The sequence below is a fragment of the Fistularia commersonii genome, chromosome 28 (assembly GCF_037954325.1).
Source record: "Fistularia commersonii isolate RoL2024-O1a breed Wild chromosome 28, RoL_Fcom_v1.0, whole genome shotgun sequence".
Taxonomy (NCBI): domain Eukaryota; kingdom Metazoa; phylum Chordata; class Actinopteri; order Syngnathiformes; family Fistulariidae; genus Fistularia; species Fistularia commersonii.
This window is the reverse complement of record NC_141311.1, coordinates 12,339,593-12,358,525: the sequence shown is the minus strand read 5'-3', so window position 1 is coordinate 12,358,525 and position 18,933 is coordinate 12,339,593. Positions and strand designations below refer to the sequence as shown.

At 41.6% G+C, this 18,933-nt stretch overlaps 2 protein-coding genes across 2 annotated transcripts in view; one reads left to right on the top strand and one right to left on the bottom strand.

The window, feature by feature from the left end:
• Positions 1-214: 214 nt before the first annotated feature.
• On the bottom strand, positions 215-6,842 carry phc3a (polyhomeotic homolog 3a). The gene is made up of 10 exons (XM_086175965.1): positions 6,731-6,842; positions 6,000-6,076; positions 5,681-5,742; positions 4,873-5,071; positions 2,822-2,988; positions 2,402-2,563; positions 2,183-2,272; positions 1,784-1,883; positions 456-1,091; positions 215-363 (listed from the first exon to the last, which is right to left on the bottom strand). Exons 5-9 carry the CDS (start codon positions 2,891-2,893, stop codon positions 499-501), a joined length of 1,017 nt encoding a protein of 338 aa, XP_086032091.1. The 5' UTR covers positions 2,894-2,988; positions 4,873-5,071; positions 5,681-5,742; positions 6,000-6,076; positions 6,731-6,842; the 3' UTR covers positions 215-363; positions 456-498.
• Positions 6,843-7,155: 313 nt separating this feature from the next.
• prkci (protein kinase C, iota) overlaps positions 7,156-18,933 on the top strand; it is a 32,111-nt gene continuing 20,333 nt past the window's right edge. Inside the window, exon 1 of the mRNA XM_086175720.1 lies at positions 7,156-7,500. Within this exon, the coding sequence (XP_086031846.1) occupies positions 7,418-7,500 (83 nt within the window). The 5' untranslated portion in view covers positions 7,156-7,417. The remainder of the gene's footprint in view (positions 7,501-18,933) is intronic.

The window sequence follows — 18,933 nt, the reverse complement described above, 5'->3', positions numbered from 1 at the left end:
ATTAAAATGATAAAAGGCTTGCAATATTTCAGTCGATTTGTAATGAATCCAGAATGTATGACATTTTTGTTTTTGTAATTGCATTACAGAAGATAAAGAACTTTATCACAATATTCTAATTTTCTGAGACAGTCCTGCATGTACACACGAACACAAAGTATATATAAAGTATAAATAATTCTACAGTACATATAAAGTATGTAAGTGTGTACGTACGTATGTATGAATATTTTTTTTACCTGTGCCGTTCGGCTTAGGATATTTACCCAGAGATGTGGAGGTTCCGTCTCTGAGGAGGCTTAAGGATTGTTCCTCATTTCCTTCCTCTGTGCTCAGGCCATTCACTTTGCATTTTTGACTAGGCTGAAATCCAAATCATTATACAGCTTTGATCAGACCATTACAAACTGACAACAGTCTGCATGTAAAGTTTTATGTGGAACATGGTGACTCACTGATGATTATTTTTCCTCCAGCCTCACTGAATGCACTTTAAGGTCAATAACCACAGTCTGAGGTGGTGGGAGGGTCTGGTATATTGGCTGAACCACGGCCTCTGCTGTAGGCGGCTTCTGCCCTGTCAGCAAAGCCTGGCCTGACTGAAGGGCTAATGTCTGAATAGAGAAAAGGGATAGCCGCTGGATGGAGGTTGGGGGAATCTGGGGGATTCTGGGTAGAACCAGAGCTGGAGGAGGAGGTGGAGTCTGATTCCGCACTAGAGGGTATGAGGTTCGCTGCTGGGGAGCAGATACCAGAGGGGGGGGATTGGGGCGGCATGCTGATGGCTATGACTGAGTTTCGTGAGGACAACGTAAACATATTGGTTATAGACAGGGCCAAGGATAAAGACAGTTGGTCATTGCTTTCCTGTGGTTGTGTGCTAGAAGCAGGCATTTTTTTCAGCAGTAGAGGAAGATCGTTGGGGTTGGTTTCCTGGGGTGCAACACTAAGGGATATCGGCTGGAGATGTCTTGGGTTGAGGGTTCCTGGTGTTCCTTGCTGGAGAATAAGGTGGTGAAGTGCAACTCTTTGACATAATAGGCAGGATAGCTGCTGCTTGATGACTGTATTAGTGTGACCTGGAGAGTAGACTTCAAGGAAGAAAGTGCAGACATGAAGATAAACTTGACAGGTCACACAAAGCATAAGCATACCCAGTCATGTTGTAAACAATGGTATAATACAGTACTGGCTAAAGAGGTGAAGTGTACAGAGAACAGAATAAAATAAAATATAACATTCAGGCTTATACACAAAGAACACAGAGTAATACTTTTTATTCTCTACTGACATTTGCTCCAAATATCTAGCCAGGAGTTTCCTCCTTGCTGGCATTTCACAAAATTCTTACCTCAACTTTTTTCCAAAATCCAGTCATATAAAAATAGGTGACTGTGTTTCCCGAACGACATACTGCACTTGTCATTAATGAAGACTGACATTCTATATTTGTCCTTGCCACATCATGCTGGACATGATATACCAGACATTTAAAGAGATGAAGCAGCAGACAAGCTACCATACAATTTTTATCTTTTACCTCCTCCTGTAATTCCTATAATTCCATACCAAACAGCACAGCAAATTTGAGAAGGAACTTTTATAAGAATTTGATACAGATCGGCAGTGAATTCTGGGTAAACACATCTCTAATGGGATGTTTTTTGACAAGTAGAAACTTTGGAGAAGAGCTGCCAACTTGTGAGCTAATTATGTGTGTTGAGTCAGATATCAAGTTAAAATATGCACTTTTAAACATTAGGGTATGAATCCAATAACCCACCTGGAAGTATTATCTGGGTTCCTGTGGCCATCCAGTTGTCTTCAGCTGGTCCTATTTCTGCAGCAGTCACCTGAGTGTCCTTGAGTGCACATATAATGGTCTATGATAAAGAGGCAGATAAAGATAGAGTTTGGGGGTGGTTATTTGGCTTCTAAATGACACTACAGGCTGTAGCCAGAGCCCCAGGCAAATGTACATGCAGAGACTAATTCTGCACCTAAACAGATGCAAAATTAGATGATAAATTAATTGATTGGAAATGTAAGAGTTTAAACCGCTGTTGCATGAATGTCTGTTAATTACTTGACTGAGACGCAGAAGCCTTCCAAAACTCACTTGGGTTCTGAATACTTTAGGATAAAATACAATTAAAAAACATTGGAACAAGTTTTTTTTTACCTTAGAGGAGGTAAGTAAAGAGGCACAGGAGGTGACCGGAGGGAGGTCTGATTGAACAGCAGCCACAGCGGCTGCTGGAGTTAGAGCAAGCTGACAGATATACAAAAAAAGGGCAGACAAGTTATCATATTTCTTCAGTCTAACAAATGCAGTAAATTTTCTGCATCATTAATGTGGAAAAATGTTGTAAAGACCAACCGCTAAATGCATTACTTGTACCATTTGAGTGTGAAGGTACATCTGAGCTTGATTACAATTAAGAGGCTTATTTCCCAAGAGTAGTTCCTCCTGGGATAATGTGCTTGCAGCAGCGGTGATGCAGTTGGATACTTGCATTTGACCAATGAGTTGCGCCGTCACTGGAGGTACTGGCAAAGGGATCTGCATACAGTGTTGCATGATGACAACAGAAACACCCTGAGTTAAACTTTCGCACTCTGACCGCGCCTGAGGGATGATGAAAGACTGATAGAGTTCTGAGAAACATTAGAAGGCTGATGAACCAAAGTGCTACCGGATGAAGGTGACTGCTTTTGACAGATCGAAGCCTGGAAAGGATCACACACTTCATCTTACAACATGTCCCCAATCTCACTCTGCCACACATCACACACTCACCACAGACACACACCAACCGACCTGTTGAAGGGTGGCCAGACTCTGCAGGCGGTGTGTGTGCTGATGCTGCTGTAGGGCTGCTGTCTGTAACATGAGGTGCTGCTGGGCAGTACAAATCTGGCAGCATAAATCTGATGGCGGTACTTAGCCACCATGCTCGGAGATCTGTGGACGGCTTGCTGGATCACCTATTAGACAATGCCAGAAACCACCAATCTCTTTACAAATTAGCTTCAATTCACACATAAAAACATCATCAATAGATTATAAAGGCCAAATTATAACCCCACAGTATAGTTTAAAGTCATGTCAGAAGAGCGGTTGTCTTGGAATTAGCAAGTTCCTGGTTCAATTCCTGAGCGCCTTCTGATCGCTGAGGTTTTGTTGAGTAAAAAACGAAACCATTAACTGTTCCCCAAGTGTTGCTCAGTGGGTGCCCACTGTTCATGGCGCATACATGATGGGTTAAAACCAAAGGATTTACAGTATGGTACAGATAAACAGTATGGAAAAAAAATAATAAAAGTATGGGAAAAAAACTGCGCTGAACATCAGCTCAGTGTAGTTTTGTTTAATTTTGTCTCAACATTTTGAGCTTCATTGCCGAGATTAATGTGCATAGTTTGATACTGCAAATCTGTTTTCAATTTAAGTTAAGAAAATGAAACTTTTTTTTGTCATCGATGATCTGAATTAGATGAGGATATGGATATTACATCAAATATCGTACATAAGCCACACCTGGTGTGATAATCAGCAGAACCCTTTCGGAAACAACTCCGGGTAATGTCTCCCGGTAATGTAAAGTAAAAATGGACTGTAGTTCAACACATTTGCATACTCATGTACTGGTGTTGGGATCTGGAGCTAGGAGTCTTAGTGCATTTCCTTTTACCTTTCAGTTCTTCAGAGAGTCTGATTAAGCAGCAGTATGGATTTCAACTGGGGGGCAGATTGTAGTCTAGAGGGTACCGCCACACGGACCTCTCCCACATTCCATTCATCCCTTCCTGGCGGATCTTCATCTCCAAAGTAAGATCCATTATCTCTGTTCCATTCCCGAGTCCAGAATTTGACATCCCAACCGGGCTTCTTCCCACGTCACAGTATGCTAGCCATCTGTCCCCGATAGCGTTTCCCCCAAGACCAAAATTCTATATCTGACCTTCAATGCAAGTTCCTAGTTCCTGAGATTCGACGCCTTGCTTTTCCTCACAAGTTCCTAGTTCCTGAACCTCCTGTGACGTGACCCCCAGAAATGACCCCGACTCAGCACAGCCACTCCATTCATCTCCTTTTTTAAATAAAACCCCTTAAAATGCCTAACCTCAAGAGTGTCCTTGCGTTTGGGTGAGGTACACCCTCCCATATCATGACAACTAGCTACTGTAGGAGATACTTGTGTTAAAAGAAAGAAAGGAAAAAAGCATCATGTCAGACAGAAGAAAACCATTTATCACATGATTCTGATCATGACTGAAAGAACACTGCCCCAGATAAAATCAGCTGAAATGACTTTCTTCTGCAAGATGGCTAAACTTAGCCTTGAAGACAAGGTGGGAGTACATACACCAGGGCAAAGCTCAGGTAGATCCACTGCTCCTACACGTCTAAAGGAATCAGTTGGGGTTGTTTGAGCATTTGATAAGGATGCGACCTGGACAACTCCCTTTAGAGGTCTACGAGGCGTGTCCATTCATTAAGAGGCCCAGTGGCTGACTCACAACATTCTGGAGCAGTTGTACATTCCGTCTGGCGTGGGAAAGCCTTGGGGTCCCAAAGTAAGAGATAAAGTACATCACTGATGACAGACAAATCTAGGTTGAGCTCCTCAGCCTACTGACACCGCAACCAAGCCCCAGATAAGCAATGGACAATGAATGAATGAATGGATATTTATCATAGTATTTTGTGTCCCTTATTATTGTATTCAATAACATACATTCAGGGAAGTCAATTTCAGTATAACATTGTAATAACAATGGAGCATTCAAGCAGTTACTGTCTATTTCCTGGAATGTTCTCTATTAAATACAGCCATAAAAGTAGAGATCACAGGTGCTGGTTATTACCTGAACTGCCTGCTTGTCTGGTGAGATGATGCTGAGTGATGAAGCAGGTGTCTGGGTGCACAAGATGCTGCTGGGGCAGACTGTTGCCATGGTGACTGCAGCTGATAGTGGGGGTGATGCTGGCTACAGTCTTGGAAGTCTTGAGATGTTTCTCTCCTAGAATGTGTTCATCCATTCACAAAGTTCAATGTTTGTACAACTGTGAATTACAAAACACAACCAAGAATTTGAACAATAAATCAGCATTAAATCAGCGTCATAAACACAAGAATGTAGCTAAAGACTATTTAACTTTAACTGCAGGAGAGTCTATAACTGAGAGGTAAATAAATCTTACTCTAGGATGTGATACATATTCTAACTATTAGTGCATTCTTTATGAAGCGCTTAGATTGTGGTGACCCCTGCCCCCCACTAGGTACACTGTCAATTCCTGCTGAAGCAAAACTTGCAGATTGCAGGGGAATAAAACAAATGAAGAAAAACATAAACAAGAGAAACATTTAAAACATACAAGAAACTACTGCTTATGACAGAAAAACAAAACAAAACAGAATGTATCTGTAAAATTATTCTGTTGTGTTGTGTATTTATCCTTGTAAAGCATTCCAGCCTCAGAGGATTAACAACATTATGCTGAAAGTTAAATCTGATTATTTTCTTGTTTGATTTTCTACATATTTGAGTAAATACATAAAATACACCTACTTGAACTGATGTGGCATATTTTAGACGAATAATAACTGTTATTTTTCCTGTCCAGCAAATGACGAGAGGAGTAATACAGGAATTTTGATATCCCGCCTACCTGCGTATTGACTGTCGTCGGTGATTAATTCACTGGCTGTCATCAGGATATTTTCAAAAAACCTAAAAAGTCACAATCACAAAACATTGTCGGATATCCCCAACTGGGAAACTTGAATATCACTTTTGATGCAGTGCTGGCTGTGCCACATTAACCACGGACACAACATCAACCGCGACGAATGCATATAACTTTAGAGGTAATTCTCCCACACTGCGGTAAGAAATGCTTGAAAAATAGCCTTAGTCGGTGTAAATACCTGTGTGCCTACCTCTTGTCACTCACATGCAACCATTCATCTCTCGCAAGCTTCACCTACCCGACGGACATCACGGACAGACTGAGTCCCCGCACGCCGTCCCGCACAGAAGCCCGCAAATACGTCAGTGGTGTTGTCTAACATGGAGAAAATGTAAGAAAAAACAGTATAAGCAGCAGAAGATGTGATTATAAACAAAGCCTTGGGACAGCACCGCTTGCAGAGCCGGAGGACCCCGAATGCAAGAGAGCGGCAGCCCCGATATTCTCACGGGTTTTCAGTAGTTTAACAGGAGTTTTCTCTCTGATGACCTCATCGGGTGTTGCGAAAACACATATAAATAAAAGCACGGGGATAACTTCCACTTGGAACTGCTTAATTATTACAATCCGCTCATCTCTAATTTGGGTTTCATTAAAATCATTGCTCTAAACTGTCACCTGCGTGAAAAGAAATCAAATGATAACAAATGATATCATTAACTCAAATTATATAGAACAGTCAAGACACTGAAATAATAGTTTTCGGATTTCAATAACGTCACTTAACAACACGGATGTCAGTGTAAATATTCTTCGTTAGGTCGACCGACCCTGTGATTTTGTCTGGAGAGACATTAGATGTAGCTACTGCACCGCATCCAAGGGTAATAATCTTAACATAAAATAAATGTCGCATTAACATAATTTAATTTGAAACATTATTTTTTTTGTTATTTGTTTGCACTTTGGTACATTTTATGAAATTATATGTTATCACCGAAATTTATAGAAATTGTTAAACCCCCTTACATGACTGGAGTGTGTTTCCTTTCCCCCCTTGTTATAATAGCTCGGACAAGCTCACGCAATCTGTACGACTGGATGCCTTGCTTTTGTTGCTGGCGAATGTCGGTATTACTTCTAACCCAGAACACTCGAATGTGCAACATATCCTCGGGGTTTCAAAGTTTATATGATGTCCGAGCCCGTATTTTTAAAAAGTAAATCACTCTGCCCACATGGAAGCACCAGTTGGTACAGTCTAAATTTTGGCTGTGAAAAGATCCACATTTTCGGAGATGTCATTTTCTATAAGCAGACTAAATGTAACATATATGTGTGAAACTATGCATATTAATGTGTAAACATGAAGGCGTAGATTCTTTTAATATCATAATTCTATAAATGTATTTGATCTTATGTGAGCTATGGTTCACCCCGAGCATTCCGCTAATGGACTCGTCCGTCGTTTGGCCTATGCAGTAGGGAGTTGTTTGACGGACCCCTTAAGTTTTTCTTTACTTTATGTATGGTATTTTTTCATCCAAGGGAAGCCTATTTCTTCATTTTTGGTGTTGACTTCCTCTTTGTGTCCTTTTGGTTCGAGCCGAACTCGAAAACACAGAGGTTCGGGTGTGGTGCTCAACTAAACAGCCAGAGACGGAAGATAGGAAAAAAGGAAGGCATCGGTGACTCGGAGTGACCGCGGCTGAGCTTATGATGCCGACGTTGCGGGACAGCACCATGTCCCACCCCGGCGATAATTCACACCAAGTCCGGGTGAAGGCTTACTACAAAGGGTAAGAAATTACCAGTGTTTTTCAGGGGCCATGAGTTCCACTAAAAGAGCTCTGGTAATGGTGTTGTACAGATAGCATACTAGTTAGCTAACATTAGCTAAATACCCAACTGCTTGCTAAAGCCGGATACACAGTTTTAGGTAAACTTGACCATACAGACAGACAGGTGAAATTGCAATGATTAGCAGTGTGTACGCAGTTAGTTTTAACGATATGTTATTGAAATATCAGCTAGAAAGTGAAACGATCATAAACATTTAGAAAATATTCAATTGACTATGTTAAAAGCCTAAATGTGGGAATGTTAACAGCGTTCGGTTTGGCGTTCTGCTACCACCGAACTTGCTTAATATCGCGACCAACCAACTTACTGACTGACTAATTATACGTAACTGGTATCTGATCCGAGTTAAAATACTTGATTTCAGTCTGATAACAACTTCCTGGGACATTGTACTCATTTATCATGGTCTTTTCGTCCTCCTGGGAAGTTAACGTCCCCTTAAAGAGTATTGGTATGCCATTTGTGATTAAATTGTGAGGTTGACTTGATTGCGAATTTTGTTTTTGTGATGATTTTAACGGTGCATATTTTCGATATTTATATTTATGATGGACAATCCATAATGTAAAGTGAAAGTAAGTTCGCAGACTTTCTCGATGCTTCTCTTGACCAAGAGATTTTTACTTATTTTCTAAGTAAAATATTTATTTGTACTCTTTGCAAGTTAGAGTTTCAGTGTGTAAATAACAATATTAATATATCCAACCCAACATTCGGAAGTTGTCATATTTTCTCATTTGTACTATTTAATGGTTTCCTGAGGCAGAATCATTTTATTTGAGTAGAATTGAGCAAATATATGATGACTTGCCAATTCAATCTCATACTGAGAACAGGCCTGTTGGTCCCATAATAAATTATATATATGGTTGCCTTAACAAAAAACAAAACATATAAAGATCCAGGCTGTAGTTGTGTCATGGTATTTCATGATTGAAATAATTGGTCCCCGGATTGTTTCCGTGACACTGTATGACCCACTCTTTTTGTATGATCAAGGTGATTGGATCCCTGCCAAAACTTGAAAAACCTGTCATGCAAGGAACTTCACTAGACCTGTTGTGTTCCCCACTGTTAGTGATCATTGCTAATGACGAAAGCATCTGAAGTATTTTTGACGTTATTGCTGAGGAATTTCAGTTATTTACCAAAGATTTTTAGAATTTTATCTGATCCCAGGATGCATTTAGTAAATATCTTATACATTGATTTAAAATGTAGTTATATGTATGCATAACAAGAATAAAGTTTTTTGATTCTATTATAATTATTTCTCTACAGAATTAATGGTTGGCTGAAGTTTAAGCTGTCAGGGCTAAGGACAAGGTGCAATTTTGTATGTAATAATAATAATAATGATATATTTAATGTATTTGTCACACTGAAACAACTGCCATACTAACGTTATCTATTGGGCTGTAATCAATTTCTGAAAATGTAAACTGTCAAACAATTAGTAATTGTTTACACCTTTGCATATTCTCTTTTCATGATATGAGATGAGATGAGATGAGATGAGAACAACTTTATTAATCCCGAAGGAAATTGTTGTGCCAGAGTTTCAAGTAAAAACATAACAGCAATAGACAATAGTGGAAAGGAGGAAGAATAAGAAATATAATGAAATATAAATTGTCTTAGCTGTTAGCAGTAACTACAAAGATTGAAGATTCCCTGCGGGAATGAGGATGATCTGTCTACATACATAAGGAAAAGATGCAAACTCCCATATTGTTCATGCAACTGAACATGTTTGCAATGCAATCTCTATAACGCTCTTATAAAGTGTGATCTTTTTTCATCAGCCAGGCCTTTTTGCTGCCATTGCTGCCTCTGGTAAAGGCTGTCCTGCAATTCAGATTTTAGAGGATAGTTTATTTTTGCTCGAAATGAGAGTTGCTCAATAAAAATCATGCCAGCACAACGGCTTTTGCTCCACTGTAGTATCATATTCGCCATCCTCATCTTCAGTGTTCTGGGCTGCTTCCTTTGTTATTCAACTAATGTGGCTAAAACCTGTAAGCCTGCAACATCACAAGCTTAGCAAAACTCTAAGGTAACAATGTCACAAAATTGCCTTGTCTTATCCCTGGAACATTTTCTACCCTCTCCCAATAACTTCAGTAGCCATATCTGGGATTCTTAAAATATCCTTAAAGCCTAATAATGTAAAATTAGCTTAATTATAAATTTCAGTCTGTTCTTATTTGAGACAATGTCTTAGGCCATACTATAGTGTCCTCTCCCCTATTATGCTCTGTTTGGATGTCTGCCAGCCAGCACCAGCTTCAGTTGGCTGGTGTCAGCCTGTAGCAGCCTCAGTCCGTCACTGGCTTTTTTTCATTTTCTCCATGTCCCAAGGGTCAATATAGTTGCCAGTAAATTTTACTTAATCTTTTATACAGCCTGTTAGTGACAGCGATAGTAATAATTGACCATGGAGTCAATTAACTGTACATCATATTATGTTTTTGAGATGAGAATATTTCAGAGGAATGGAAGCAACACTGTATAATATATTTTAGATTAGATTAGATTCAACTTTGTCAGTACACGTGTAAGGATACAGAGTAACGAAATGCAGATTGATGTAGATTAAAGGCACATTCTATTCTACTCGCTTTTAACTGGTGGTTTGTCATTTTTTATACTGATTTCTGAACATGAAAATACTAGTTATGTTGTTATCTTTATTTTTTATACTCCACTTCTTCTCTAAATCAAAGTTTCTTGTGCCAGACGAAAGCTAGCTCTAATAGTATTTATAACGTATTTATAACGTATAACGTCGTCATCTATTTGGATTTCAACATTTTAATGGTGGCATTATACAGTTACTATGTTACACATGTCCCGCGAGGTGTATGCCAATCCCGCGAGTTGTATGCCAGCCTTAAGAGTGCAATTTGTAATTGCATGTACAGTAAATATTAGGCTTCTTTTAACTAATTTAATTCATATAATTGTCTGTATCAGCATTCATCTCAACCAGGTTAATGGTCTCTCAAAATACCTGTCTGCTTCATTCCATGGCTGAAAAGTTTTGTCCTGTCTTTGCTACTCAAAACAAATAACAAATGTAAAATGTAATCAGCTTAATTTTCACAGATTAAGTATAATAAAATGCAGAGCTATAAATACCAGGCAGCATGGCTTTGTATAGTCGGCACTGTGCAAAAAAAAAAAAATCATCACGATGTTATGCTAGAAAAGTGTTTTTTTTTTTTTTTGCAGAGCTGCCAGCACCTACTCACACAAGTCTTCTTATGCACTCGATCAGCTTTAGGATTCTCATGTAAGGCATGTTGTTTTGTAGGAAACTGGGATTACACTGGCTCATTGGAGCAGTTCAGTTATTTTTCTCTTCTCTTGGGTGTTGCTCTTCTGCTTCAAAATCTGTGCTATCTGCATCGGTACTCCAAAACTGGGTTTTGTGAAAGCACGGCTTCCCATTGATATGAGGACATTGTGCCCATAGTGTAATCGTTGTAACTCTGCGACAAGTAGTTAAGACTGCAAGAAGTAGTGGGCCATTTTATAGAGACTACCAAACCATCCTGCCCTTTGTTGTTCATTCACCCTGACCTTACTTTGTATAAAGTTAGAAATGTTGTGGTGTGAGAAGGAAGGATTGCAGAGACAAAGGCGAGTTCAAACTGTATTCCTTAAACACCAACACAAAACTAATGGTGAACCTCTGTGGACCATAATGCCCCCGACTTCAACCACGTCCACAGCCCCTAGTCCTGTGGGGTGAGAGGCCATGCCGCTTAGTATCCGCCACACAGTCCACCCCCCACCCCCCCAAAAACCCAGAAGGCACTCCCGAAAACAAACAAGTCTCTCATGGGAGGCTTTAGCAGTCTTTCCCTTGGTCGAAGAAGCAGGAGGCACTGGTGAACTGCTGGGGTCCTGGGAGGAGGGCGACCTCGGCAGGACCTGGAAAGTAAACACAATTTCCCCCAGCCACCCTGCTGGCTTCAGCCGATCCAGTGTGACCTGCTCCCTATGCCTGCTCATATCCAGCACAAAACTTTTAATACTGGTCTCAAGAACCTGGAATGGCCCATCGTACAGAATCAGAATCCGAAAAACTTAATTTGTCCTAGAGGGGTCATTGGATGATTGAAGAGGGGAGCATAATGGCCAACAAACACAACTGAGCTGACATGAGCTCTGCAGGCACAAAAGACAGTCGAAAACAGTGGTGAACAGGGCCTGGAACCTGAGAGCTGCTGGGCAAGAAAGTATCTGCAGCCAGACAGGGTGGAGGAGCAATTCCTCTGGGACTTGTAGTGGCTGACCGAAAAGAAGCTCGGTGTATTGAAGTCGTTTTTAGAGACTGAATGCATCCCCAGCAAAACCCATGGTAAACAGTCCACCCAGTTGTGAGTCAAGAGCGCAGCACGCAGTGCTACCTTGAGGGACCGGTGGATCAGTTTGCACAAGCTGTTAGCCTGAGGGTGGTATGTTGTCGTATGGTTTAGCTTCGCCCCCAATGACCCCTTCCCGCGCCTAACAGAGCGCTGACACAAACTGTGGACCTCTGTCCGAAATGATGTCCGACAGGGTGCGGTAACGGGCGACCGTGGATAAAAAGAAACGCCCATGACACGTCCAAGGTCGGCGTGGAGGACAGCGGGCCAGCTGCCCGCCACCTGGTGGTTTGATCAACCATGGTGAGCAGGTGTGTAAAACCCTGCAAAGGAGGTAGAGGGCCCACCAAGTCGATGTGGACATGGCCACATGTGTGGCCAGAATCAGTCACACATGTAGCCATACACTCCTATACGTCCTTAAGGATGCCAGGCCAGATGAACTTTGAACTCACCAACTTCATTGATGCCTGAACTCCTGGGTGTGAAAGGGATTGAACCGAATCAATAACACGCCAGGCCACTGGAACCACTTGGCAGGGACTGCCGGTGGAGACGTAACAGAGGAGGGCAGGACTACCTCCTTGCACAACCACATCCTCCAGTTTGAGGCCAGCGCACATCGATTTCAGGGTGAGGACATCTGGGTCTGGTCAGCGGCCAACGCCGAGAAATCCACCCTGATGTGCATGGGGCACAGAAGCACAGGTGACAGGCAATCAACAACCTGGCTGGACATCTCAGCCCCATGCTGAATGTCCACCATGAAGTTGCTGCAAGGTGGCGCTGCTGGCAAGCGGACCACGGCTCAGTCACTTTGGACACGACGAAAGTCAGTGACTTGTGATCCACATAAGCTGTGAAGGAGTGACCTTCCAGCAGGAACCGGAAATTACACGTTGCTACGTGCAGGGCCAACAACTCCCTGTCAAAAATGCTACTTTCTACTGTTAATGCCCTTTAAAGTGATATCCCAAGAAGTCAATCACCGGCAGTCCAAACTGACCCTTAACAGGCTTGATTATAATGGCTGTTAGTCAAATCGACAGAAAACCTTTGTCAGGGGCTCTAGGTGCTCATCAGCTGACAGGCTGGCCACCAGTATGTCGTCAAGATAAACAAACATGAGAGCAAGGTCAAATCCTCCATGCACACGGGGACCTGGTGATAACCGCAAACCAGGTCCACTTTGGAGAAGATGGTGGTGCTCAACAGTCGTATGGGGAAGTCCTGAATATAGAGGAGGGGGTGGAAGTTGTTTGTGGTTACATTGTTCAACCGGCAAAAGTCGCTGGAAGGACGCCAAAACCCATTGGCCTCGGGCACCATGTGGAGTGGGGAGTCTCATAGACTGTAGGACTGGCTCCCGATTCCTAGATGCTCCATTGTGGCGAACCCCTCCTTAGCTGTAGCCAGCTTACCCGCGTCAAGGTGCTACACCTGTGTGAAAACAGGAGGTCCCACCATGGGGATGAAATGCTGCACATTGTGTTTAATAGACGCGGTGGAAAGGCGGGTGTAATGAGCGACGGAAAATCTGCAAACATTGAAAAACATCCCCCGACGTTCAAAAGTTAGCATCTGCTAGCGGCCCAGCTCCCCCTGTCACACACGGATAAGTGGCCAAAGACACAGCGTCAAATAAACTGGTTCATCATGTCCAAAAGCAGACCATTCACGTACAGGAAATCTACCTGCTCCGTGGCAGACATACTATACCTCCAAAGCAGAAGTTGTTTGGGGGCGGCGCATTTCCCGTTTTGTGGTGGGTCGCGCAACAGCTGCAGAATTCACCTTGTGCACCGCTGGTTTAGCATAGTTACTATCAGGAAATACCTGGCATCGTCTGAGACAATTCAACGCAGTTAGAAAAGCGCCTCGACATGCTGGAACCAGGAGGCTGGGTCGCTGCCAGAGCTCCGGGAGCATCAAAGCTGCATCAAGAACGGCCGGCTGTGGCATTTGGGCCAACATGGCTGAAGTGTGGTAGCACACTCGCCCGAGTCAGACGTGTCCAGAACGGAGTCATCAATGTGGTGTGAGAAGGAAGGAGACGGAGGCGAGTTCTAACTTTATGCCTGAAACACTGACACCAAACCAACAGGGAAATTCCATGGACCAAAATGCCCCTGACTTAAACCACGCCCCCAGCCCCCAGTTCTCTGGGGTGAGAGGGCACACCCCTTAGCGTCCGCAACAATTTTTTGTATTTGTATTTTCATTAAAGTTATGTATCAAGTGTTGGGTTCAAAATTCTCTATGCAATTCCAGTTGATTTTGTGTAGGTTCTTTGACAGTGTGTAATTGTGTTATGATTTGATTCTTGCAGCATGTGCAGGATCATTGTGTGGAGGTGAAAGCATACCAATGTTTGGCAGCCTTGAAGATAGAGTTATAGTCAAACGGTTACCCTTCATCCTGCTTGAGCACTCAATGGTGAGAAATGGCTTCATGCTATGTAGATGGGACTACAGAGCTCTACTCATAGCAGTTAAGCTGTCATGGGCATGAAACAGCCTTCACCCCGACATTCTCTTCTGTCAGGAATGCCAGGTCTCTATGGACTGGAATACCTCGTTCTCCCTGTACTCAGGGAGGAAGTCATAGTAACAGAATTGATGAATTCTGATGTACAGTTAATTCCTCTTCCTTGACTATCCTTTGCCTTTTGTCACCCTTAGCGATCCTACAGATTGTTTTTTATTTGTTCACTGGTTCTTACATTTTCATATTATTAGGAATATCGTTTCGCGTTTCCATGTAACTAAATTTGACTGATTTAACAAGAAAAAATGCAAAATCTAAGGAAGAGCCAAACTGTTTACGGCGCCAATTTGTAATTTACGTCTTGAGGCATAGCATGTGTTAAATAGCTAAAAGATTCTACACAGTTCAAGAAGCAGTGGGATTTAGTAGCTTCGTAGTATGGCACACTCAGCCCATGATACCATATGTTATGCTAATGATATTGATCAATGGAAGAAATTATGAGATTAAATAATATAGTGATTAAGAGAGTACTATGACTTTTTACAAGGATTCTCATTTTTAAACAAATAAGATTTGATGCCTTGTTTGACATTTAGATAAGGTGAATAACAAGTTTGTGTTTGTATAAAAGACAATCCATGCTATCCTGCTACATACCTGTAGTTCAGTGAAATTGCTTTATTTCCCCTATCGTGTGAATATGTATGAGTATATCATGTAGTAGTATTGTCTACTTTCAACAGACTACTGAAGTCATTAGTTGAAAATCTTATCTGTCAGGATGCTTATTTGGCTACTTGACAAGTTTCAACTTTTAGCTACAGTGTTGACAACCAGTGTTTAATGAACAGCTACAGCTTAGGTCAGTTTTCACATGACTCAGTTACAATAACCTGCAGGCATTAATATGCTATCTGGAGTCTCTGTAGTCACAGGTGAGGGTTACTAGCCTCTCTCTTTTGCTCTCTGTCTCATTCTGTGCTTGATATGAGAGCAGGGCATGTATGCATTAACACTTGTATTTGTTTCAACAGTTTCACATTGTAACAATTAGCAAAATGAAACAAAAACGTTATTTCTTTTTCAACAGTAACATCATGATCACCCATTTTGAGCTGGCTATTTCTGATGTTGTTAGAGCCGTCAGTCTGATTAGAGCGGTCTGTATGATGTTGATAGATCTTTCCAAGGAAGTACTGCTGCCATGTTGGTCCCAGGAGAGAGATCATAGTGTATAGGTGTAGTTGCCAGACTGATGGCACATGCCCCTACATCACCACCTCCCTCACAGGCAATGATTAACATCAGAATAATGGAGGAGAACAGTAAGGAAATGTAGGCAGTGGTAATGGAAGAGGAGGATGAGGTCTACATCAGCCCATTATTGTAACCAAGTGGGTTACGTCTTCAGTGTCTCAGTGCATTTATTGTTCGCTAAAGATATGTTGCATACTTTTTTCATCTTTTTTTGATGCTACTAGCTATTTTAATTGATTTCTCAGAGTAGCAGCATGGACCTACTGTCTTTGAAACATCCAATAATTCAGAAATGGATGAAACCTATATATTTCAGTCACTAATTAAAATAAATATATATTCTGTTTGGCATGTAAAAGAGTAGGCTAGTGGCCTTGATGGTTATCCGTGCCCTTTACTGCTCTTGCTGGAATACTTTATTCATTTTTGATATGTGTTTTTTAATTTCTTTTTTTCAATCCAGACAGTTTGATAACACTTGTGAGTAAAGTAGGAGCAAGTACATGAGCCATAATGACTTACCATTGTCCAGATTAATGGCAAATGCAGATATTTGGCCAATATAGTATCAATTAATTTTATTTCTGTGTATTTTTCTCTGGAAAGAGCTGACCTGAGAATAACCACACACTATGTTGTCCTTGGAGGTGTACAATTGAGAACTGTGTTGTTGATATGTATGCATATGTATCATCGCTCCATAAAGCTATAAGAAAACCGATCCATCTTAAGGTTGAGCACTTAAGGAAAGAATAGATCAATTGGCATTGCTCTTGCTGGTGCATTTCTTCTTTATTCCTTTCCCTTTACCTTTGTGTATTTTTGCCTTTTTAACATTTATTTTAACATTTTGTCCTTTTTGCTCCTTCCCTTTGTTCTCTAACCAAAAGTTAAAGACAAGTGCAGATCTATGTCATGTTTACAAGTATATTTTACTTAATGACATCTCCTACCCCAATTGCTTTGTTGTAAATGCATGATTAGCTCTGCTGGAGAACTCCAAACTGCACCAAAAAATGAGGACACATCACCCTGTCCACTGGGGTTCATGGCTTGTTACTCAAAACTTACATCATTATTACATTGTGTGTGTGTGTGTGTGTGTGTGTGTGTGTGTGTGTGTGTGTGTGTGTGTGTGTGTGTGTGTGTGTGTGTGTGTGTGTGTGTGTGTGTGTGTGTGTGTGAGAGAGAAAAGACAGTCAGTGATTTGTGAAGTCATGACTGAATGTGTGTGTTAAGATTTTCTGTTGAGTATTAAAATGCCTTTTCTGCATTCCTTACAAAAGTGGGAAAGTCTGAGCCTTACCATTTGATTTTTCTGTTTTTTTCTGAAACCCACAATTGTGTCGTACTGATGGATATGTACACAAGTGACAGACTGAAAGACAGAGACTTAATGCAGCAGCTTGTGCTGCATAAAGAAAGCCTGGTGTCCTACTGACTTTTTCTTAGAATGCATCACTGAAGTAGAGAAGGGGGGAGATTTGGACAATTTTGTGTATATGTAAGCTCAAGGATTAGTTCTAAAATATATAAATTATTTTATTTTTTTGACCAACAAGTAATTCCAAACATTCTCGGGCATCATCTTTTAATAAGTGACATTGTGCTTCTATGCCTAATGCAGCCACAGGGCGGCACTGGCCTATGTCTCTCCAAGCCAGCCTTGGGGGGGCACGGAGCAGTGTCTCCCTGTACAGGTCCCAAGCCCGGATAAATGCAGAGGGTTGCGTCAGGAAGGACCTGAAGACCTAGAAAAGGCATATGACAGGGTGCCAAGAGAGGAGCTCTGGTATTGTATGAGGAAGTCTGGAGTGGCAGAGAAGTATGTTAGACTGGTGCAGGACATGTATGCTAGCTGTGAGACACTGGTACGGTGTGCTGTAGGGGTAACCGAGAAGTTCAAGGTGGAGGTGGGACTCCATCAGGGATCAGCTCTGAGCCCCTTCTTGTTCGCAATGGTGATGGATAGGCTGACAGATGAGGTTAGACAGGAATCCCCATGGACCATGATGTTTGCGGATGACATTGTGACCTGTAGTGAGAGCAGAAAACAGGTAGAGGAAAATCTAGAGAGGTGGAGGTATGCTCTGGAAAGGAGAGGAATGAAAGTTAGTCGCAGCAAGACAGAATATATGTGTGTGAATGAGGGGAACTCGGGTGGAACGGTGAGGCTACAGGGAGTGGAGATCAAGAAGCTGGAGGATTTCAGGTACTTAGGGTCAACAGTCCAGAGCAACGGAGAGTGCGGAAAAGAGGTAAAGAGACGGGTCCAAGCAGGTTGGAATGGGTGGAGAAAAGTGTCAGGGGTACTATGTGATAGAAGACTTTCAGACAGAATAAAAGGAAAGGTGTACAAGACAGTGGTGAGACCAGCGATGATGTATGGACTAGAAACTGTTACAATGACCAAAAGACAGCAGGCAGAACTAGAGGTTGCAGAAATGAAGATGTTTAGGTTCTCTTTGGGAGTGACCAGGATGGATAGGATCAGGAATGAGTCTATCAGAGGGAGGGCACATGTTCGATGTTTTGGGGAGAAGGTCAGAGAAGCCAGACTGAGATGGTTCGATCATGTACAGAGGGATAATGGGGGGTAGTGAATATATTGGTAGACGGATGCTGGAATTGGAGCTGCCAGGCAAGAGGTCTCGAGGAAGACCAAAGAGAAGATTTATGGACGTAGCGAGAGAGGATATGAAGGTAGTTGGTGTGATAGAGGAAGATACAGAGAATAGGGTTAGATGGAGAAAGTTGACTCGCTGTGGCGACCCCTGACGGTATAAGCCGAAAGAAGAAGAAGAACAAGTGCTTCTATGCCTAATGTGTTTCGTAAAAAAATATTTTTTAATATTTTTGAGAATTTAATGCAATAATAAGTAGACACTGGTGAAGGATGACTAAATATGGTGTTATTCAAAAATAAATAAATAAATGAATAAATGTGACCATTCCGTTGAGTCTGTTCCTGCTTAGCAGCTTACCAACTTTACAGAAGTAAGAATTCCGGTAGCTAACCTGAGCATAACAGACATCTCTACTCAAATACCAACTTTCTGTTTAGTACCAAAATTTCAAATACCATATCTGAATCTATCCAATTACCAACTTTACTCCAAACCTAGATACCAACCTTCATTTACCCGAAACTCTTGATGTTTTTTTTTTAAGAACTGAAAAAGAAAGATGGGTGGTGATACTTCAAGAAACTAAACCAGTTGCTGAGATGGGATTTAACTGCTAACC